This window comes from Amphibalanus amphitrite, unplaced genomic scaffold (assembly GCF_019059575.1).
Source record: "Amphibalanus amphitrite isolate SeventyFive unplaced genomic scaffold, NRLGWU_Aamphi_draft 000638F_arrow, whole genome shotgun sequence".
Lineage (NCBI taxonomy): Eukaryota > Metazoa > Arthropoda > Thecostraca > Balanomorpha > Balanidae > Amphibalanus > Amphibalanus amphitrite.
This window is the reverse complement of record NW_024882132.1, coordinates 27,316-51,073: the sequence shown is the minus strand read 5'-3', so window position 1 is coordinate 51,073 and position 23,758 is coordinate 27,316. Positions and strand designations below refer to the sequence as shown.

The following is a 23,758-nucleotide window of genomic DNA, read 5'->3' as shown; positions in this document are numbered from 1 at the left end:
AAAAGTTGACGTTAAGTAGATTATAATGGCGTGAGACATTTGCGAGAAAAAAAAAAACAGGAGTTGGCGAAATTTCCCCCCCCCCCTCCACTGCGGTAAGGTCCTGCACCCTCTCCGAAGGTTCAGGTGACATCCTTCACCAATATTTTTGGCGCTCCTACACCCATGACTGGAAGGACCATTGGTGGCTTGTTTTTGTCTATCGATTTCCGCCATGTTGTGTATACCAGAAATATAAATTGCATTACGGTAGCAGAGGTGCAGTTTAGTGAGAGGTACACTTCTCAAAAGTGCTGCTGCTTCATGCTTGCAGTTTGATTGCAGCGATCAACTTTTCAAGACTTTGGTATACACAACATGGCCGAAATCATTAGACATTCTGGCCCTATACGGCCAAGGCGAGTGCTTCCCCCTGGTGTCTGGCCAAGAATTTCTTACCGAAAAAATAATCGATTTCAAATTGTGCACGGTAAGTAGCTGGAAATTGTTTCTTAAAAATGGACATACTATGATGACGTCACTGGTGGCAGCAGGCACCCAAGTGTCCGTGCAATGGGACAAGTGTCAACGAATTTGGGTGAAACTTAGTTTTTCACTGTTGCTGAGCTTATAATCGCGTTAGCGGTTCCGTCCATGATAGTTATAAGTTACATTGCAATACATGCTCGACAGCATGACGTCACCACTGTTCTCATAGCTAGTTCCAAAACGCACATAAGGAAATTATCGGGAAGAAATCACATGTTAAAATTAGTCGACGTTCGATTTTCTCAGGTTCAGTTTTTGCTCGTTTTGCTGGTTTTGCTCGCTAAAACACGTGCTTGTTCGAAAAACATACTTGGAGCCAGCGTCCTTTTGAAAAAAAAACGAACTATAGTGTGTCAATATGGACTTGCATGAATATCTTCGAGCGGAACTGGAGAGAGAAATTGAGCCGGTGTTTGTTGAAGATAACGATGAAGAGGAATTATTGATGCTCGAAGCACATGCAGGGTAAGTTTAATTTGTTGCATGTTGAGAAAGTTGCCTAAAGTGGGAATCAATTGTCATGCTTCTTGATTATGGCGCTGAATATCCCCAACCGAATAACCGGATAATTGAATAATTGAAGAATCAAATAATTGCGTTTTCCGAGGCGCTGCAGCTCTATTAGCTTTCGAGTTATGTGCCGGTTTGTTGAATATTGGATGACCTCCGGTGACCCGACCTTTGTTGACCTCACCAAAAAAGTAACCAGAGAACTTTCGTCATTATTTTTACGCTTTTTCGAACGTCGCCTTTCCCGTATCGCTAAGAAGCCCAGTAACCGAGTTGTGTTCAACTCCTCCCCCCCCCCCCCCCCCAGCAGGGCGTGGAAGTGGAAGTCAAGGAGCTCCAGCGGGGCGCAGGTTAACATTGCTGCTCCCCCCACCTCCGAAAGTGGGGGCTATGGCCACCGCCCCCCTCCTCCCTGTTCCCTCGCCTATGTGTTATGATATCGTCATAACTTATGACGATGTCTTTGTTTTCCTCATTTCAGATACTGCTTACCCTCTAGTACCTGGGGAGTGTGGTGAGCTTGAGGAAGGTCGCCATGCTCTTTGGCGTTAGTACCATGACAGCACTGAAGTATATTGCCGAAGTGACATCTTTACTGGCCGATATGCATGCTGATGTTATCAGGATGCCAGAGACGGCGCAGGAGCAAGAAAACGTCAGTGCTGCCTTTGAGACCCTGCATGGACTGCCTTGTGCAGTTGGTGCCCTTGATGGATGCCATATTACAATGAACAAACCGGTCAACACTGAAGACCCAGAAGCGTTCGTCAACAGGAAGGTCTTCTATTCAATAAACCTATTGGCTGTGTGCGATGCCAAAAGACTATTCCGAGACATTTGCGTAGGATGGCCAGGGTCGGTTCACGACTCGAGGATCTTCCGGAACAGCAGTCTGGGGAAAAGACTGATGGAAGAAAACTTTCTTGACAGAGGAAAATTCCTCATCGCCGATGCTGCCTTCCAGCTGCAACCTTGGCTGATGACGCCGTTCCGTGAAAATCAAAACTACTTAAACCCAGACCCAGTCAACAACCGAAAAAAGAAACACTTTAATAAAGTCCTGTCAAGCACAAGAGTCAAAGTGGAACACGGGTTTGGTCTACTCAAGGCAAGGTTCCGAAGGCTGACTTACGTGGAAACCAAGTCTGTCGAAAAAGCGACGAAAATTGTCGTAGCGTGTTGTGTGCTGCATAACCTAAGCATGCAATTGGGTGACCAATGGGAGGAGGACAACGGTCTGGCGGCACCAGCCATCCCTGAGGGACAGAAGCAGGGAGAGCTGCAACAAGGGGAGTATGCAGCTGCAGCGGGGAGGAGGGCAGAGCTGGTGGAACAACTGTGGCTGGTGCGAACATGATCGACCATGCAGCACGATCCGCTCCACTGCCGAACGGCGAAGTAGCGCCGGAGGCTCCGGATGCGCCGGCCGCTGCACTAGCGGCAGCCCCTGCTGCCGCCCCGGCGCCGGCTGCCGCTCCTGTCGTGATCACTCCCGCCGCCCCCGCCCCCGCCCCCGCTGCCGTCCACGACGGCCCCCCGCCGCTGGTGGCGGCCCGCCTGCGCCGTCCGCCGGCCGGCCTGCCCGGTCCGAGGCGGCGGCCCGTGCTGCCGGCCGCCCAGCTGCTCGGCACCGAGTCCCGCACGTGCGAGCTGCTGTCCGGCCTGCCGGCGGTGGAGCACGCGTGCCGGCGCGGCCAGAGCACCAGCGCCTCCTGCAGACCAATTGGGTCTACACCATGGTGTTCGTCTATTCGGCGTTCGTGTAGGTACAGGGCGGCCATGATGTCCCGGCCCGGCGGCGACGGGGTGGAAATCAACGTGACCCTGAATAAAATGACCTTTGGCCTGTAACCTCTTTATGGATACCATGCCAGGCCAGAATGGTGATTCCACGCATGTCAGCACATTTTATTTGCGCGGTTCCAGACATTTTGTGATTGGAAACATCACGTGCCAACATGTGAAATGAACAGGGCCGACGTGATCATTTCACATGTCCGATCAGGAGCCGAACAAGTAAGTCGGGTTCCTACGGACCTTTCCCATATGCTAGACGCTATGGAATGGACAATACGGGCGGGGTTAACCCGCCCCGTGCTGGGGCGGGAAGCGTGTTTACGCCCCCCCCCCCCCCACTCAGGTTTTTGTGAATATCTTAAAAACGGCGGCACCGGTTCATACATCATTTCCGCACATGTTGTGAAAATTTCAGACCCTGGTCGTTCAAGGTCAGGTCACGTCAAGTGGCCTTACCTCAGAAAAAAAGTTTAAAGGCTCTATACCTATGTACACCGACTGAGCGATCACTTTAAAACAGCAATTGATATGAGTAAGTATGCATACAATATATATCTCGGATTTTATATAACTGTGACCCAAGGGCCTAAGGCCAGGTCAATTTCGCGACCTCTACATTATAAGTTAATTGGAGAAAATTGAAATGCGCCTCTTTTGTATAAATGCCGCTCAAAACCAGAGGAGATGTTACAGGGAAATGAAACTTGCAGGATCTAGTATCCATTATGAGTCTCACAACTTGTTTATCTCGGATTTTTCCTAAAGGTCATATGAGGTCAGGTCATTTTTGTGTCCTCACCATTATAAGTCAATGGGGAAAAATTAATTTAATAAAAAATTTCGAAAATTTGAGATAGCAGTTTTGTAGCGCCGTCTTTTTTCTACACAACCACATAAAGAACTTAAAAATTGGTTGGTAACTGTAGAATTGGTAGCGTTTCAAGATGTCATGTTTTTTTGCTCATTTTTACTCGAACATGACCTCAGTTTGACCTCAATAACTCCTGACCTGAGGTGACCTGTGACTTGAAATTTTGTGTGAAGGTGTCAAATTGATGCCCGGTAAGGTACTCAAAATTTGGCGGCGCTGTGCGCCGCCGTTTTCTCGCTATTTAAGAAAAACCACAGGGGGGGCCAAAATGCCCCCCCCCATCAGGGCGCGAGTTAAAGTTCATTTGGGTCAGGGTCATGAAATTTTCCGGTTCGGTGTAAAAATGATTAACTTGAGGGTACTGAGAGTTTCTTCGCGATCGGCCGCCTTTTTCGCGAGTTATTCGCGAAAAACCGAGGGGGCCGTTCGCCCCCCCCCCCTATACGGGCGAGAGGACAGACTATACAACGAATAACACATTGCTATTTTATCCCTCATGTCACGAGAACAGCGCAGTGGTGATATTGCTAGTGCCTCCAGGCAACATAACGCAAAGCTCTTATTCTGCATCACACAAACAATAAGCAAGAAAGCAAACTCACTCCTTACTCAAAACAACATTGCAAGGCTCCAAACCAGCCGGCCTCTACGTAGTCGTACGCTGACCCAGTGTGTCATTATACCAGCCGGGTACCACTATCTTACACTCAGTCTCAGTGTTATTCTTCAAATACTACTTCCGCCGTTTGGCACGAGCAGTTCTTATGCACAAGCTGCGCCAGCAACGCCAGACGCGTTTCCTCTAGGGCCAGTCGCTTCTCTTCCATGTTTAGTTTCCTTTGTTCTAATGCGATATTTTTCTCAAGATAAGTTTCAAATGCTGCGTCAGAAGTCCTTTTTTGTCGAGCAGTTCCCGCTGTTTTTTTTTTTTTTGTCGTGAAACTTCATTGAGACTTGAACTAGAAGCTTTCATACAGACATCTTCAGCTGCAGTTGCAGATGGTGAGCTTGGAATCACGTCAGAGTTGTTTCCACTTGACACAGATGTCTGCCTGTCAGGTGTCAGTCCTGCCTCATTCTTTTCAAATTCAAGCCCTTCCCTCCCCTCCATTATCCGTTCTTATATCTCGGTCTTCGGCGCGCGCGTGAACCATACTGCCAGGATCATCGTCGTAACCATCATCAACAGTCACTGGTGCAAAGTCATTCGAGGCCGTCTGAGCGCCCGAGCTGTCCCTAAAGGTGTAATCAGTTTTCCCCCAAAAATTGGAGTTACCGTAAACGGGGGTGACTTTGCCATGCTGGGTGACTTTGCCATGCTTCTCAAAAAATGTTTTAGGGTGATCTCCAGCGATATTTTACGATGCACAAATGAAAGATAATTGATGGGCCTTCCAACATAACCAACACTGAGAGATAAGCTACCACTAAATACCGAAATGGGCTCCATTTTATTGGAGTCATTGAAATGGTCAAATTTGAAGAGGTCCGAACTTTTTATTATCTAACCAATAACCATGTTCTAGACCAACTGCGATGCTGAAACTTGGTATGGTATATCATGACAAGGCTGTTAAGTTAGCATATCCAACAAAACTGGCATTTGTCACTTCATTTAGCTAAAATTTTTGATGGCGATTTTTCAAGTGAATTGCAGGCCACATGGGGTCCCAGCCAGCCTTCTCAAGTGGGGCCCACATGGGCCCCAAGTGGGCTCCAAACTGGGACCCATCTGGGCTACCCACCTTGGACCCAGATGGGAATGTCATGGGCGTCCAACTGGGTCCCATCTGGGCACCCCAGACGGGGCCCATGTGGGACCCATCTGGGGCCCGTATTGAGCCCGCATATGGGCTTTCCCAGTTGGGACCCACATGGGCAGCCCAAGTGGGGCCCATATGGGACCCAGCTGGGATATATGCATATATATGGGTCCCACACGGGCTTTCCCAGTTGGGACTCAGACGGACACATGCAAAAAGCGCACATGGAATTTAATTGGGATTTGGTACCTAGCTTATGTCGTCCACTATTTCCGCGTGAATCCCAAAAAGCAATGTGGTCACACGTGGGAGAACCGCATACCCTTTGCCTCTCACTAGATCCCCGGAGATTCGAACTCAAGACCTATGGAACATGATGCGGGGACCCTAACCACTACACTACGCTAACACTGCAGGTAGGCGGCCGGCGGCCGGTAGAGAACGGAAGCGTGGATGCGTACCTATTGTGAAAAAAGGGAAGAGTTTGTAACGATAGTGATAGAGGCCCGAGCGGTCCGTCAGCGCCGTATTGCGTCTATTTATAGTCACCAACTGCCGGCGCGGCCGCCCCCGCGGCCGCGGCACCACACAACGAACACCGGCGACGCAGTAGGTATCAGCGACCTCGCAGGGACGCGGGCAGGGGTGTGCCCAGGCGGCTGTCAGATCAGGAGTCTGGCAGGGTAGCGGCACAGATCAGGCAGGGTAGCGGCACAGTGGAGGCGCTGGCCAAGTCCAGCACGTAAAGTTAGCACATCTAGCCCATCTGGGACCCAGTTGGACGCCCATGACATACCCAGATGTAGCCCAGCCCACATTCGCCCAGATGCCCCACTTCCAGCCCATGTGGGCCCCATTTGGGATGGCTGGCTGGGGTGACTTTGCCACCATGTTATCAATGCAAAAATGAAATACTTATCCGATGCAATTCAAAATAAGTTTTAAATGTAGCATCATTTTGATCTCCCAACTGGTTTTCTTGAATGTAAAAGTTTATATGTTAAAAATTAACACAGGAATGCACAGTGGGAGTATAAAAAGGTAAAGGTTACCAAAATAAAAAATGGATGAAGCTGGGCATAACCTTTTAGCACAGCCATGATCATCTACAACTCCTGAGTTTGCCAATAAGACTGGCTGAAAAAATATGTATCATTTTATAGATCAAAACGCTGATAATAAGGATGTCGGTAAGTTAAGTTCCCGCAAGAACGTCCTCTTTCTGTTCCTCTTAATGCCGCTGGAAAAACGCGGCAAGGTCCTAGAGTGCCAATACAATAATATCTTTGCTTATTTATCTATTCTGAACCATTTTCAGTTTCTATTTACGATCAAATCTTAGTTATTTTCAACAAATATAATGTATTATAAATAGTAAGGTATCTCTCCTTTTTTGTACATCATTTAAGAGCAAAAAATACCGAATTGCTTTATTTTTTCCTATTAAACAATTAAGGATGGTTGCCCTTCCCCATGCTATGGAACAAAAATGCTTGAAAAGTATTTGTTAGCGTTAAAAAAAAAAAACATTAGTTGGCATAGTGGCAAAGTAACCCCTTTTTCAGTTTAACTTTGCCACGACTCATTTTCCTTAATAATTTATATTTTAGGGAAGATATAAATACGATAATAGCAAAACCCAAAGAGCTAATCTTCATCCGTGTTTTGAACATTGAGTCATCCCAATAAGTTAACAAGCTTAAAGAATACAGGCGTCTAAAGTTGAAAACACGGCAGTCACCCCCGTTTACGGTATTAAATGTAACATTTACGAGGAGGTGGCATATGCCCCAATGAGATGACCTAGGGTACATAAAGAGAGGTCACGGGTGTCATTTTCAAGTTCAGTATGTTATATTTATTTGTAATCCAATTCCAGTGTTAGATGTTGTTTAGCATGGCGTTCCTCCAAAAGAGGCGCCTTTCCGTTTACTTCAATTGACTTAGAGTTCACTAAATTGACCTGACCTTAGGTCACCGATATCAAAATTCCGAGATAAACATTTTGTACTTAGTGCTGCTCTTATCAATCGCTAAAAGTTTCAAAGCGAACAGTCACTCGTAGCTATGGTAGACATTGACACTTTTTATGAGATGAGGTCACTTGACGTGACCTGGTGACTTGAACTTTGTCTTATGTACGGGAAAGATGTATGATAATATTTGCCAAAAACCGCAGGGGATGTTCAGATCCCCCCCCCCCCCCTCTTGCAGGGCGTGGGTTAGTTAGGGGCCTGGTAACGGAGCCTGTTCCTAGAAATGCCGTGACACAGAGACCTTGCAAACAAGGGACAGTTATAAGAAATTCGTAGATTTTGGGCCTTCTCATGTGCGGGCTGCCGTCCGGCTATATGAAATTATTGACAGGGGGTTATTCGGGCAAAAGGAAAGGGTCCAGTTCAGCTTTACTAGAACATCGACTGATTAGTATTACCAAACTATTGTGCGCTTAAAACTTCCCAATACAAACTCTCTCGGGGTCATCGTGCAGACATAGGGGCCTGCTCAGCAGAATGCCCATAAAAATGGAGATTTCGAAAAATGGGTGGGGTCCCGCACATCAGGGGGCCGCTTTGAAGGCGACGACCCCCCCCCCCCCAGGGCCACCATTTCAAAATTAGGCAAAGTTGGTATGAATGACTTCGGATTGAGGCACCAGCCACCTTCATCTGCACGTTACACTGAATAACTCCGAATGTTTAGAAAACAACCCTGATAATACCTTTACTCTCGCCCGTGTCGGTGTTTCGTCAACGTCGAACGCATGGGGGGAGCAAGGCGGGTCCGTTGGACCCCCTGCCAAGAGCGTGCTGCCCGGATGGCAGGAAGCCGATGATACCCAATTATAAGATCCATGGTCACTGCTTCACCTTCTACGTCTGACCATTGGCCAATGAGCCAAAAGTCGGGAAAGTCAGGATCTGCACTAGAACTTCGTAAAATGAGGTTGTAGGTTTTTTCGAGGTGCTGATCGCGAATGTCATTGATAGACGTATTGATATAAATGGAAAAGGCAATGGGAACGTGTTGGATATAGCTGTATGTACCTCGATTGTATTTGGATATAGCTACTTTATATGATGTGATCAAGGGATTATTCCCGAATCACATGTGTTTGTGTAACTGATTTTAACATAAAAAACAACACGCTCCCATTGCCTATTTCCCATTTACACGAATGTCATGCTAGTTTCGTTCACAGATGATGTCTTCATCATACATTTAGGTCAGAAGTCATCAAAGGTCAATGACATTGCAGTGAACTTGATACCCATCATCATGCATGGGACCAATATCATTTGAATTCTTGAACATTTACAGTCAAAAAGGCTAAAAATGCGTGGAAAATTTGATCTGGCATACGCCCAATCGCGGTTCCGACCAAACAGTCTCAACAAATAGGTCACAGTTCAAAGGTCATTTGGATCAGATTTACGAAATTTTCAGAGTAGGTGTAAAATTGAGTAACTCGAGGGTACTGAAGGTTTTGTCGCGATCAGCCACTTTTTGCTTGAGTTTTTCGCGAAAAACCGAGGGTGGGGGTCTATTCCCTTAAAAGTGCGAGGGTTAATATAGAAAAGCAACAAAGTAACTGGCCCTCATTTGAAAGGTAAAAAACCGACAAAATAAAGCTACACCTTTTTGCATGTGAATTCTACCATTCGCCATAACTGTTTGGGGAGCCATTTCGACAATCGACATTGAGCACAACTATTCCGGCGTTGTGTGTCTCATTTTAGCCATTCAGCAAAACAGATTGAACACTGAAATGAGCGATGTGCAAAACAGTTTGACACTTCGCCAGACTTCGGCATTGAGTGAGCCAGCTTGGCATATGAAGAATATTTTCGACCATTGACGATTTGTTTTTCACAATGTTGAGCCATTCACTCAACGCCGAGTTGTATTGGAGGACCGCCGAATAGTTTTGCTCAATGGTGATTCGGGTGATTCTTTGTGACCAACCGCCCATTTGTAGCGCCACCTATATGGCGAATGTGTACAAATAATGGTCAAAAGCTAACGCAAAAAGGTGTATTACAATTCCTTAACAATCAAAGGGATTAACAGATATATGATAGGTACCCACTATTCCGTCGCGAAAACGACATGCATGTGCCTTCTTTTATCTTCAGATGACTTTGGTTTGCGCATGACTTGTCTCTTCCAGTTTCTGTTTGACTATGAACTGTTACAGTATGTGGCAAGCCACAAGAAAAGCACCGTCAAACTGCTATTGAGAAGATAGAGAAGCTGCGTGAGATGGAAGAGGAGACAGGCACACATTCAAAAGATTTCGGAAGAAAAATCGTGGGCGGAAGGCTCGCCAACCCTACCCATTGGCCCTGGATGGTGAGTGTGCGAGGTGCTATCAAAAAGTGCCGGGACTGCTGCTTCCGTTCGGATGTGGTGACGGGTAGCTACCTGCACATAGCGATATGGACTAGCATTCATTCAGGGGGCGACACGGCTATTCATGCAACGTACTCAGTTATGGGCCTCGCGGGGTCTCGCGATGACGCGGCTGGAGGCAACTACTCAGCGCGCTAGGATCCTTCTGGCGGGGCCGGGCGCTGTACGGTGTCCAATGTATAGCATGTGTATAACTAGATTTAGAAATAGACATATGGCAATTGTGATCACCTCACCCGACGTTTTGTAGTTTCCACAAAGTATTTCAGTCCTCCGTCCTCGGAGATCAGATAACTGTTGTATTACAGCTTCAGCTTGTGTTAACCTGCGCCGTGCTGGTGGCCTGAGTTTTCCAGTGTCGTGCTGTGATCAATTTTCGAAAAAAAACCCGACGGTTTATTTGGAAACCAATGGAGCTACACCGCCGCGGTAAAGCGCATTTGGTAGCCCTTTACAGACCTTTCTGGGTATTGTTCTCAGATTTGACCTCAGGTCAACGGTTTAGCCTCCAGAGGGCAAAAACTCTAAAATGAGCCATTTTCACAAAACATGTTTTTGAACTTTTGACTCGAGAAAGCCACGACATTCATTTTGCCAGCATCGTGATCCTCTTGTCGAGAAGCGTCAACTAAACTAAGCTGACCTTAGAAAGTCATTTTTAAGATTTGACCTCAGGCAGGGTTGGCATTTTTGCCGGCAAAAACTAGTTTATGCCATTTGCCGGTTTAAACCGGTTTTAACCGGCAAAAAGTGGCAAAAACTGGCAAAAACTAAGAAATATCACAATGCTATGGCTAGACATGAATTTGAACATGAAACATTTTAAGGAGAATTCGGTGAAAGCTTTATGCTTTCAAACAGAAGTGACATTACCATTGCAATTGAAATGCTTCATAACTCAGAAACATTTTCATGGGCTTTCCATAAGAAGCTAGGAAGATGCCTTTTGGGGGTGACAAATGAGCCAGTGCAAGGGTGACTGGGTAAGTCCTGCACAATCAGAAGTGCGAAGGGGTCTCTGCCACTGATAAGCGCACGGCACCGCATGGCACCCTACTTACCGTGGCTGCTTTGCCCCACTCTCCCCTACATGGAAATACATTCCGTTGTGGATGTCTACCGACATGCATAGACATTTTAAGCAGGGGTAAGTAATGAGGCAGCTTCAGAATGTTTAGTGCATCTATATAACTACCAGAAATGCATTTGTACATTTCAAATCCATTCCTGACTAGAAAAGTTGTAGGTTTGGTCATCTGAGTTTTAGCCAGTTTTTGCCAGTTCTTGCCACCAGGGTTTCTGCCAGCCGGTTTAAACCGGTTAAAACCACTGGCAAAAACCAGTTTTTGCCACCCCCTGCCAACCTCGACCTCAGGTTAAGGTCATGACCTGACCGGAAAGGGTCATGCTGCATATCAGTCAATCTGTATCGTCGAGCTGAACACATCTGACGTGTTTTCACCGCTCTAGCACGTCGCTATCAAAAGTTATAGTAAAAAAAACTGTTTGTAACCTTTCATGACCTGAGATGACCTCAGGGGCACAGAGAGGGATCACAGGTGCAATATTCTGATTCAGTGTGTCATGTTTAGCCATGAACAGATGTTTCAGAGGGTTTAGAACGACATTCGTCCAAAAGAGGCGCGCTTCAATTTTTCCCAGTTACAGTGGAGAGGTCGCAAATTTGACCTGACCTTAGGTCACAGATATATAAAATAATCCGTTTTAACTTTTAATGCATACTATTACTCGAAATAATTTCTGATTTTTTAACCCGCGCCCCACTGGGGGGGGGGGCTATTCATAGCCCCCTTCCCGTTTTCTGCAATAACTTCCATATAAACCGCTTGACCTATCGACGCCAAACTTTCAGTACTTTCGGCTGCATCAATTTGACACCTTGTGTCAGAATATGAAATTCGCAGCTGCCATAGGTTGGCCGGAAATGACGTCAGAGTGACGTCATGTTTGGCCGAATTCGACGAAAAACATTGAACCACGGCTATCGCTCCCAGGAGCTCAGTTTTTAACCCTCGCCCTGGCAGGGGGGGTTGATGCAACCCCCCCTAAGGTTTTTCAAAGATAGCGTAAAAACGGCGGGGCGCAGCGCCGCCAAATTTAGCATAGCCTATGGGGCAGCGTTTTTACATATGACCTGAAAATTTCAGGTCCGGGTGGCCTTGGGTCAGGTCACCAGGTCAGAAAAACCGTACAAGGTCATTGTCAAATTTCAATTTTCTTTATACACCTGTCCAACTCACAGTTTTGGACTGATTTCCTTCAAACTTTCAGGATGTGTTAAGGTCACCGAGTTGTATAACATATAGTTAAGATTTTTATGTCACTGACCTGAGGTCAGTTAGAGGTCATTGCGTCGTAATGTTAAGCCTATGGGAAAATATTCAATTCGGAAAATACTTGGAGATTTCCGCTTCGTTCTATCACTTTTGTGCTTTGAAACCACAGTACTTAACAGCATGTCACTTGGTGCTTCTTTATTTGGCGAACATATCCATGAGTCAGGTCAAATGAGGTCAACTGAGGTCAAATGACGTTTTTGCCAATAACTTGGCACACAATGACGCTAGAGCTTAAAAAATGGTGTCATTGTGTTTCCTGGTGATCAGCCGAATCGAATGATATGCGATATGATGCTACTTGGTTAATTTGGACTTAATTAATTAATGAAAGTTTACCGAATAATAAGGAAAATTTTAAGTACACTTAACCCGCGCCGGGCCGGTGCTCTGAGACTCCGCGCCGGGCCGGGGGGGGGGGCTGTCTGAACACCCCCCCCTTCTTACTCGGCTTCTAGGCCACGTAGCGACACGCGGTAAGCGGCAATCGAAAATACGATTGACCGAATTCCAAATCAAAGCACATTATCGGGTAGCCGATGATGTGCTGTGATTTGGAATTCGGTCAATCCCTCTACTCGAAAACTGCTGTGCAAGTGTATTTTCGACATAGCCCACAAATAACCTTAGGTCATCGCATGACCTTGAGAGGTCAAATGGGTATTGGGAAAGTAAGATTAGATGCTGGCGAGTCGATTGGTGCCATTTTTAGCGCTCTTGCTCTACTGGGTGGGCCAAAATCTGCTGTGCAAATTTGGGCCACGTGACCTTTGCTGACCTCTGTACTGTAGGTCAAACGGCTGGGAGTGCCACCGAATCACTCGGACTGTGGATTGGGCATGTCAGGGCCTACATTGAATGCGAGTTTCAACTTGATCGGAGGTGTCCCGAATCTGGGCTGAATCCGGGCTGCGACGTATGGAGTGTCGTTTATTTGTACATTTTGCCCTGCCGAGGTCAAACGGGGTCACATATCGAGAAGCGGTTTTTAAGGAAAGTTACTACGGCCTATAGGCTGGCCGATGATGTGCTTTGATTTGGAATCCGGTCAATCCATCTACTCGAAAACTGCTGTGCATATGTATTTTCGACATAGTCCACAAATGACCTTAAGTCATTGCATGACCTTGAGAGGTCAAATGAGTATTGGGAAAGTAAGATTAGATGCTGGCGAGTCGATTGGTGCCAGTTTTAGGGCTCTAGCTCTACTGGGTGCGCCACAATCTACTGTACAAATTAGGGCCACGTGACCTTTGCTGACCTCTGTAGGTCAAACGGCTGGGAGTGCCACCGAATGACTCGGACTGTGGATTGGGCATGTCAATTGTCAGGAGTACGTACCTACATTGTGTGCGAGTTTTAGCCTTATTGGAAGTGTCCCGAATCTGGGCTGAATCTGGGCTGAATATGGGCTGTCTTGATGGACATCCCCCCCCCCCCCAGTAGGGCGTGTTATACGCAGACCCCAGTGGGACGCGGGTTAACCCTCGCCGGCCGAGGGGGGGGGGCGGGTGCCGCCCCCCCCCCCCATAGGGTTTTTTCGCGATAGCTCCAAACACGCTGGCGATAGAGAGCTGAAACTTGGCATACCTGACCTTTGATCCAAGCCGCATCTTTTGACACCAACCGCATTTTTGGGTCAGGTCAGGTCACTGACCTATGACGTCATAAGTGAACCTCTGCACGGTCTTCAGATGTCGCAACTTCGCAACGCCCTCACTGCCAGAGGAGATGTCACAGGGAAATGAAATTTGCAGGATCTAGTATCCATTATGAGTCCCACAACTTGTATATCTCGGATTTTTCCTAAAGGTCATATGAGGTCAGGTCATTTTCGTGACCTCACCATTATAAGTCAATGGGGAAAAATGAAAACTGCTATTCTGGCGCCGGGAACGATCTCCAACTATCTCAAGCACACAGAATCGTGATTTTATGCACTCCTTGCAAGGTTAGATGCGTCACTTTTGCCATGTTGACCTTGCGTGACGTCATTTATGACGTCATCAAGGTCATATTAGTTTTTCGTCAATAACTCTTGATCAAATTGAGCTAGCGAGTCGGGAAAGCCACCAATGGACTGAGGAAGACCTGCCGAATCGAATGATATGCGACATGACCCCTTTCGACTAACTTCGTGACCTGGCTGTGCTGACCTGACCTTGACCTGAGGTCAACACCCAAAGTTGACCTGACCCGGACAAAAAGTATATCATTAGACGGGCCTGAGCGAGACGAACACGATGCTGCCAAAATCGGCGCTCTGCGGCCGTTTTTTGCGAAGTTATTCACCAAAAACTGAACCGTACCTTGGGGCACTTGACCTGACCTCAGAGGTCACCGGTTGACCTAGGACCTTAAAATCGGGTACAAATCTCTGCGTCTCGTAACGGCGCACACGCTCGTTTTTTCCGCGACGCGCTAGCTCCACCAGGGGCGAAACGGCGAGGGGGGGGGGTCGTACCCGCCCCCCCCCCCCCCTCGGCCGGCGCGTATGTAGAAAACCAATAGGTCCGGCGAGGGTTAAGTGATCGCTCAGTCGGTGCATCTAAAGCGAGCCTTTGAACTTTTTTTCTGAGATAAGATCACTTGACGTGACCTGGGCCTCGTTTCATAAAAGGAATTACTTACGGCGTTCCGTCAATTATGCCAGATTTGGCGTATTTGATGCCAATTCGGTTTCATAAAGCCGGAGACCGGAGTAATTCACGCCATCGAAATTACGGAGCTTCATTTACGGCAAATGCTCGATTCCGGACCAATTGATGCCATTTGGGTTTCACAAAACGACGTAATTAACGCCAAATATTTTATCAAGCTCTTGATATCAGTGGTGTAAACTACGCACAAAAATGTTGCGTGAATTTGAGTTAATGTGAAGATTCGAAGCTAATTTTTGATATATTTTATAATGTTGAGCCCGGTGAGGAAGAAAGAACAGCCAAAATGAGAAAAAGAAACTGCAAATCTTCTGTACCAGTCGCTTTTTGTGGCCACTATCGGAATTTTGTTTATTCGCCGCGCCGCGCCACTTTCGTAGTTAGGCACTTCTGCTTAGCTGGCTTTCTGCTGTTTTCAATATATTGATTTAATAAAGGATGGTCATCAATATCAATTTTGTTTTTTTCATAAATAATTTTTAAGATCTAAATTCAACATAATTGTTTTCTAATTTCTCGTAAAAAAATAAGTGTTGATATGAAATTGTAATTTGTAGGACACTTGATAAATTACGGTAACTACGCAAATGTGCTTAGTTACGGAGGTGTAAACAATTCCCGTTTTGGCTTTGTGAAACGGCTTTATTTACGCTCCGTAGTTTGAAAGGGTGTGAAATACGGAAAGGTGTAAGTTACGGCAGAGTTTTATGAAACGAGGCCCTGGTGACCTGACCTTGAACGACCCGGGTCTGAAATTTCCACAAAATATGCGGAAAAGAGGTATGAAGGTGTACCAAAAAGGGCATGAAAACGCCCCCAGCACGGCGCGGGTTAAGCAAAGTATAACTGCAATTTTGAATTCTGTTTTCGTTGGATTGGCAGGCAGAAAAATATGCCTGTAGAGTAGGTTATGCTAGTTGGGTGATATACGTTTAGGTATCCCTCCGTTCATTCACTCACCGGATTTAGGAGGCCCCCATACACAAAAGGTCCCTTTTCGCCAGGAGGCCCCCACGATATCTTGCCCACCCTCTCAGAAATGCATTCCGCCGGCAGTCGGCACTGCATGCAACATATTAGGAAGCTGTCATTAATGGTTCACTCCCATTATAGATAGCCAGCCTTCTGGTTGACCTGACTTGAACTGACCCGACCTAGCCCACATGCATGAATGCATCATCTTTGATAACAAATAACATAAAATTCCTATTCGTGATCCCGAGAACACGTGACCTTAATTTTTCCCCACTAAAGCATTAATTCTTTTTCCATTCTTGTAGTAAATCATCCCATAGTTCGTTGTACCTTTCATTCAAAATACCCTGTGTGGCGGCACTGGCACTGCTGGCTGACAACGCCCTCCCCCTCCCCCCCTCCCCCCGTTCGGCTCCTGTGGCAGGTGCTGCTCGACATATGGGACTTATATGAGGGCCGCTATAAGCTGCACTGCGGCGCCACGCTGATCGACCACATGCACGTGCTCACGGCGGCGCACTGCCTCAACGTACCGGCGCAACTCGCCAGAAATGCATCCATCCGTTTTCAGCGGCTGTACAGCAGGTATCTCCGACAATGGCTGAGCGGGGGGTAGTTATACTTTAGCCGTGTGGGAAGGTAGGGAGGGGGCGGTTTTGACCGTACCTGCCAGTTTGTGTGCGTGTGTAAAGATAATTGCGGCGCGCAGCGCGGCGAAATTTGGAATTCTCATGATACAATAAGTGAATTACTGTGAATGTGGTCGTGAATCCGTGCGAACATAAGTCTTTTTCAAAAATCTTTTATAGGCATGGTAGAAGGTAAATCGGCCGATACAATCCAGCTTCAGACGGGGAACTTGAAATCTGCCTTCACTGTTGCCTGTTTCTATTGAGTTGGGTGCCTTCACGTGCAGACTAAACAAAAAGTTTGAATAATGCTACGGCAATATCAGCAGCAGCCATTTTTATAAGTCGTACAATTAGGCCGTCGGAGCCGAAGGCGTTTGATGGATCCAGGCTGTTGATTATGTTCATTATACCTCTCGAGGTGTAATGGAAGCAAAGTGGAAATTGTATAGTGTTCGTGGGCGGGAAGTTATGTCGCGCACCGACTGAAAATGGTCATTTGTTATGTTTATCTCAGTCTGGGTCGACGACCATCAAAATATCGAGGCGCCTAATTTGTACTTATGCGTCTGGGAGCAGAAGTACAAATTAGGCGCCTGGATATTTTGATGGTCGTCACTCAGAATATCATCTGCTACAATCAAAGGAACCATACGCGTGTTTTGTTTAACCCTATTAGTGGCAAGCTCCTGATTACCCTTATAACATAACATAACATATATTGATTGCAACAACAGGCCACTGGTGCCCAACATGGCTGCAATATATGATACATCAAAACAAGAACACTAGCGTCATGGTAAGAACGTCATGACTTCATCTCCTTTCACATCAGTATCATTCACATTTCACAGGTACATATTTCAGATCATATGCACAACGGACACCATATCATTTCAATTTTATCTAATCGTCAATTGTGTCAAAAATGGTACCACGCTCTATGAAGCACAGGTCAATAGAATGTTTAAACTCGTTAACCCTCGCCCGCACATGCCATTTTCCCATCCTAGAACGCACATGGGGGGGGTGGTTGTCACCCCCCCCGCGCCATTTCGTTCCTGTTGGAGATAGAGCTTAGCGGTAAAGACCAAAAAGATTCTTTGGGAAGAGACGAATCCAATGATACACAGTTTTACCTTCTCAGGTCAGTCATTGACCTTCCAGGTCAGGTCAAACTAAAAAATGTTGCTGTTTTGGGTCACCGTTGGATATCAAGCGTGCTGCTTATCAAATACCGATGACGATGCTGTTTTCTGGTGCCAAGCCAGCTAGAACCTCTTTGTCACACTACCCGACCAGAATTTTGCTGCTGAGGTCATTTCAGGTCAAGTTAGGTCAAGGTCAATTATATGTGTTTGTATGTCTGTGTGTGTCTGTGTGTATACTGATGTGTGCACCGATTGTTTTTGGGTTCATATTACATGAAATCATGATCTGAGAAGCTTTTACCAAAAATGCAGTCAAAAAACTTCAAAAAAGTAAATTCAGCTTGCCTAAAACGCAATTATCTTAGATGACCTAGGTTGACCTTGACCCTGACCTTGACCCCTGTACATCGTCGAACAACATGTTCCATGATAGGTGGGAGGTAAGACTGGCAAAAAAGGCCGAAATCAGGGTGTCAAAAGCTCATAAGGCCCATGGCAAACGCAATATGTTGAGCATTGGCCATTTGGGTCATGACATGACCTGACAAACAAGGTCATATCTCCGAAACCAAAAATCACAGTAACTTGAAATTTTCAGTGGACATCAAGAAAGGATAGACGAGCAGCTATACGAAAAATCAGCCTTCTAGCTCTAAAAATGTTGAGTGCAGAGCAGAAAGACTACCTGGGGGGGGGGGTGGCAACCACCCCCCCCCCCATGTGCGGGCGAGGGTTAAGTGAACTACTTGCAATGACCCAGGATGGCTTATTAGTGGCAAGGGGGCTGTTTGGGACCCCCTTAACATTTCGAGAGCCGTGCGGCGTAGCCGCACGACTCTGGAGGGTCCTCACGGCGACCACCAGGGTCGCGGCCTCTCCGTCTTCACGGACCGCCTCCGGACCCGGAAAGATGGTACCGAATCGACGGAGGCACGTTCCCATGAGGGCTGGACGCCGAAGAAGAGATGCCAGGTCCACCTCCTCCCGGCGCACGATGCACCGGCCCACCACGCAGTCGATGTCGGAGCACTGGCGGCATTCGTCGGTAAGATTCCCTCCGATCCGGTGGATGTTCTGGCGGGAGCCCAACCAGTGGATCGTGCAAAGCTGGTGGACATCGACGGCCGAAGTTTGGTCCCCCACCGCCACCGGCGGCGGCAGGCGGTCCTACATCAGGGACCGATACCAGCCGTGTCTGCCTAGCCTTAGCCGCGACGTCGCTGTCGCGGGCCGATCTGGTGGCCGCACGGTGAGCGGTGCCGACATCCACCGGGAACGTCGCCGGGGGGAGCGCGGCCGCCTCCTTGGCGACCTGGTCGGCGTGCTCGTTGCCATCGATGCCGCAGTGGGACGGCACCCATTGCAGATGGATGTGGCGGTAGGGGCCAGCCTCGGCCACAAGGCGGCGCCCAGCGGGGTCTTCTGTGCGGCTGAGCCCTCCTTCAGCGTCGCGAGTGCCTCAGTGAGTCTGTGCAAAAGACGGCAGAAGTTCGGGTGCCGCGGGTGGTCGCGCAAGCGGTTCCTGGCTGAGCGGAGCGCGACCATCTCCCCTCTGAAGCTGGAGCAGAGCTGGCCGGCCGGGGCGCGTAGTTCATCATTCGCGCCGTCCGGCCACTCCACGTAGGCCCCGCTTCTCCGCTGCGGACCCCAAGGTCCGCCGATCCGACTGTTCACACACATGTGGCTCGTTACGAAAGAGAGGCTAGACGTCGCTGCACCGCTTGACGCAGCTCATTGGCCGAGGCCCTCTGTCGCAGCGTCCCAATGTTGGGGCTTAAGGATATGTGGGGGCAGGCAGCCATCTGCCACGGCGGTGCGCGGGCAGGCGGCAGGGGCTCGAGTGGTTTGGCGTTCCCAGCCGCCCGCCCGACCTCACGCCAGCCCGCCACGGACTTCAGCCGATGGCGCGGCTCCGCAGCTGCGACAAACCTAAACGGGTCGTCCACGGGGAGCGTACGCGCTTTGGCGAGGAACTTGGACGCCAGGATAGTCCCGCGCGCGGCCACCGGCATCAGCACGGCCTCCGTCATCACAGCATGGGCCGGGTGGGCAGCGGGCAGCCGGTGCTGGCGCGTGCAGCCACCCGCATCTCCCTCTCAAGAAGCTCCACGTGAGACCGTGGTGTCGCCGGGAGCCAGGTGGCGGCCGCGGACTTGATCGCTCCACGGATGTAGCCCGATGCCAGAGCGCGGAGCTGCCGCTCCCCCAGTCCCTAGCCTCGTCTGGTCAACTTGCGGAGCTGCGTGGTACGGGACCCCACGTGGGCGCTGGGGCTGCGACAGTGACCCCCGAAGTAAAGGAGTCGGTCAAGGGTCACTTCGAGCGGTTTGAGTCGGTCGGCAGCTAGCACCAGTTTGCCGTCCATCTTGGTGGCGCAGTCCCCGGCGTCGGCGGCACTCTGAGAGAGAATGAGCAGCTGGGTCTTCTCACCCGAATTGTTCCTCATCTGGACTGGGCAGCGTCCTGACGCCTGACGCCTGTTTTACCCAGCGCACCAGAGCATCCGCCGCCCGCTGCTCTCGCTGCTTGGTGGTAGAGATGTCGTTACCGGCGCACAGCGCCGCGGTGTCATCTGCGTACATGAAGGGTGACATCCCGGCCATGACAGAGCTTGGGAAAGCGACAAGAGGTGACGACCATTTAAGAAACATGGTCGACGCCAGAACGCTGCCGTGCTGAATTCCAGCCCAGAAGGTACGTTCGCTGTTGCGCATGCCGTTCAGTATCGCACACTCGCGACGGTGGTGGAGAAACTGCCACACCCACTGGACGAGACAGCGAGGCAGCCCCTGGTCCAGAGGCGCGCACGGAGGAGGCGGTGGTCCACCGTGTCGTGCACCTGGATAAATCGAACGTCGGAAGGAGATAGGTCTGAGCAGACTGACCGTCTGGGGTGTCGTACCGGCGGGACCACAAGCCTTCCCGGCTGAACTACTGATGTTATCTGCTGCCTTATGCACTAGCTACCTTTCTTTTTCTTCGCGCTAATGGCCACCTTGAGCTTATGGGGCCAGGACGCATGCATCTTGAGTTATTGAGAAAAGTACTGTTTTTCGTCAAACTGATCTACTATAAGAGGTCTATGGATGATTTAATTCAAGCGTCTTTCTTGTATAATTAATTTTTATTTGCACATTACTGTGAAGAACATTGTCATATTCACACTTAAGGACAGGCAAGGTTTCACAACGTTGAGCTATTTAAAGGGACTATCCCACCTTCAGAAAAGTACCGTTTAGGACTCGGAAATGTTACTCATGATATTTTGACGAATTCTGCAAGTTTTTACGCGTTTTCATCGTATACTTTTTGAGATATTGCGACTTTCATATTTCATCGTGGCGTCATTTATATCGAATCTGTGACGTAATGAAGGATTTACTTCATGTCAATGTGAGGGGAAATTTGGCAGCAAATATATTTGCTCTCAAATACATATGACGCGGCTCATATACAATAACAAGAGTGTCTCTGATTGCATAGGCGTAGGAACGTTTTCGAAAGTGGGGGGGGGGGCAGGGTCCCAGAGGTCCAAAACCTAACCTACCCCCAAAATCCGATTTCTCCTCGGATTTCGGCCACTTTGTTTTCGCAAACATGCTCAGAGGTAAAAAAAAATCGAGACAAAAAAAAGAAAAAAAATTGGTTGAAATTTCAGGGAGTCTCCCGTCCATAAACTCAAACTGATGGACGCGTTCCCCTGTCCTCCGCAGCCGTTGGCACCCATGCAAATTCCAGAGGCATGCAGCAACTTTTTCATTACGAGCAAGCGTGAAACGTGCAAAGCGAGTCTTTTCAATATACCTATAAAAATCAGCATGAACGGCCCAGCTAGGCTCAGCCAGGCCTATAACGTTTTTAAGAGGTTTTATATCAGCGACCACTGCAACTGGGCTGATTGACTATCACTTATCAGAGGCCGGTGTGGGACTTTTAGACGGTGTGGGCCTTCAGAGGCCAGTTTAACCCTCCACGGCCCGGTCCTATAGGTTTTCTACATACGCGCTGGCCGAGGGGGCGGGGGGCGGGTACGACCCCCCTCGCCGTTTCGCCCCAGGTGGAGCTAGCGCCTCGCGGTAAAATGAGCGTGTGCGCCGTTACGAGACGCAGAGATCGATACCCGATTTTATGGTCCTAGGTTAACCGGTGACCTCTGACACCGTTCCGTGCTTCTATCCTCAGGATACTGAAATCCTTCTCCTCCACACCGCAACCCCCTCCGGGCTGGACAGGCAACTTTATCTCATGCGGGCTGCTCCCTTGGAGCGGCACCGCTGCTCCCGAGGGAGCGCACCCCGTAGCCGGGTGCAGTGAGTGCCTTGGGGCTGGGTGGCCTGTCCTCTGGACGGGCTCAGCCCCGGCGACTCACTAGGGTGCCTGCCCAGACCAATGTCTCCCCCTATATCCTATCATCCTTCCGGCTCTGAAATGGTCTCATTGGACCGAAAGGGCCTAACCCAACAAAACAAACAAAAAACCGGTGACCTCTGAGGTCAGGTCAAGTGCCTCAAGGCACGGTTCCGTTTTTGGTGAATAACTTCGCAAAAAAATGGCCGCAGAGCCGCGATTTTGCCAGCATCGTGTTTTCCTCTCTCAGGCGCGTCGAATGATATACTTTTTGTTTGGGTGAGGTAAACTTAGGGTGTTGACCTCGGGTCACGGTCAGGTCGGCGTCCCCAGGTCACGAAATTGGTCGAAGGAGGTCATGTCGCATATCATTCGATTCGGCAGGTCTTCTTGAGTCCATAGGTGGCTTTCCCGACTCGCTAGCTCAATTTGATCGGTACCTAGTTATTGGCGAAAAACTAATAAGACCCTTATAACTTCATAAATGACGTCGCGCAAGGTCAACATTGCAAAAGTGACGCATCGAACCTTGCAAGGAGTGCATGAAATCACGATTCGGTGTGCTTGAGATAGTTGGAGATCATTCGTTCCCGGCGCCAGAAAAAGTTTTCAGTTTATCCCCATTGACTTATACCTAATGGTGAGGTCACGAAAATTACCTGACCTCATATGAACTTTAGGAAAAATCCGAGATATACATTATACAAGTTGAGAGACTCCTATTGGATACTAGGTCCTCCAAGGTTCATTTCCCTGTGAAATCTCCTCTGGCAGTGAGGGCGTTGCGAAGTTGCGACATCTGAAGACCGTGCAGAGGTTCACTTATGACCACATGGGTCAGTGACCTGATCTGACCCGAAAATGCGGTTGGTGTCAAAAGATCCCGTTTGATTCAAAGGTCAGGTATGCCAAGCTTCAGCTCTCTATCGCCGGCGTGTTCGGAGCTATCGCGAAAAAAAAAACCTATGGAGGGGCGGCACCCGCCCCCCCCCCCGGCCGGCGAGGGTTAAGGCCCTCAGAGACCAGTACAGGGCCTGCAAAGGGCAGGATGAGACCTTAAGATGCCGACTTGGGCCATCAGAGGCTAATGTGGGTCCTTACAGGCCAGTATGGGCCCTCAGAGGTCAGTGTGGGACCCTAAAATGCCGGCATGGGCCGGTGTTGGACCCCAGAGGCCAGCAGAAGACCCTCAAAAACCAAGATGGGCCTCAGAGGCCAGCATCGGGTCTTCAGAATCCAGTGCAAGGCCCTCAGAGACTAATGCGTGTCTTTACAGGCCAGCATGGGCCCTTAGAGGTCAGTGTGGGGCCGTAACAGACCGGCATGGGCGGGACTTGGAACCTAGAGACCAGCGGAGGGCCCTCATAGGCCAAGGTGGGCCCTCAGAGGCCGATGCGGACCCTTGGAGACCGGCATCGGATCTCCGGAATCCAGTGCGGGGCCCTTAGAGGTCAATGTGGGACCCTAAAATACCGGCATGGGCCGGTGTTGGAACCCAGAGACCAGCAGAAGGCCCTCAAAAACCAAGATGGGCCTCAGAGGCCGGCATCAGGTCTTCAGAATCCCGTGCAAGGCCTCATAGGCTAGTGTGGGTCCTTACAGGTCAGCATGGGCCCTTAGAGGTCAGTGTGGGGCCCTAAAAGACCGGCATGGGCCGGCGTTGGACCCCTCAGGCCAAGGTGGACCCTCAGAGGTCGATGCGGACCCTTAGAGGCCGGCATCGGGTCTTCAGAATTCAGTGCGGGGCCTTCAAAGGC

At 49.0% G+C, this 23,758-nt stretch overlaps 1 protein-coding gene across 2 annotated transcripts in view; it reads left to right on the top strand.

The window, feature by feature from the left end:
* LOC122363756 (transmembrane protease serine 9-like) overlaps positions 1–23,758 on the top strand; it is a 54,473-nt gene that overhangs the window by 15,785 nt on the left and 14,930 nt on the right. For both annotated transcript variants that reach the window (XM_043333366.1, XM_043333365.1), the window contains exons 6-7: positions 9,668–9,822; positions 16,299–16,459. In XM_043333366.1, the coding sequence (XP_043189301.1) occupies positions 9,668–9,822; positions 16,299–16,459 (316 nt within the window). The remainder of the gene's footprint in view (positions 1–9,667; positions 9,823–16,298; positions 16,460–23,758) is intronic.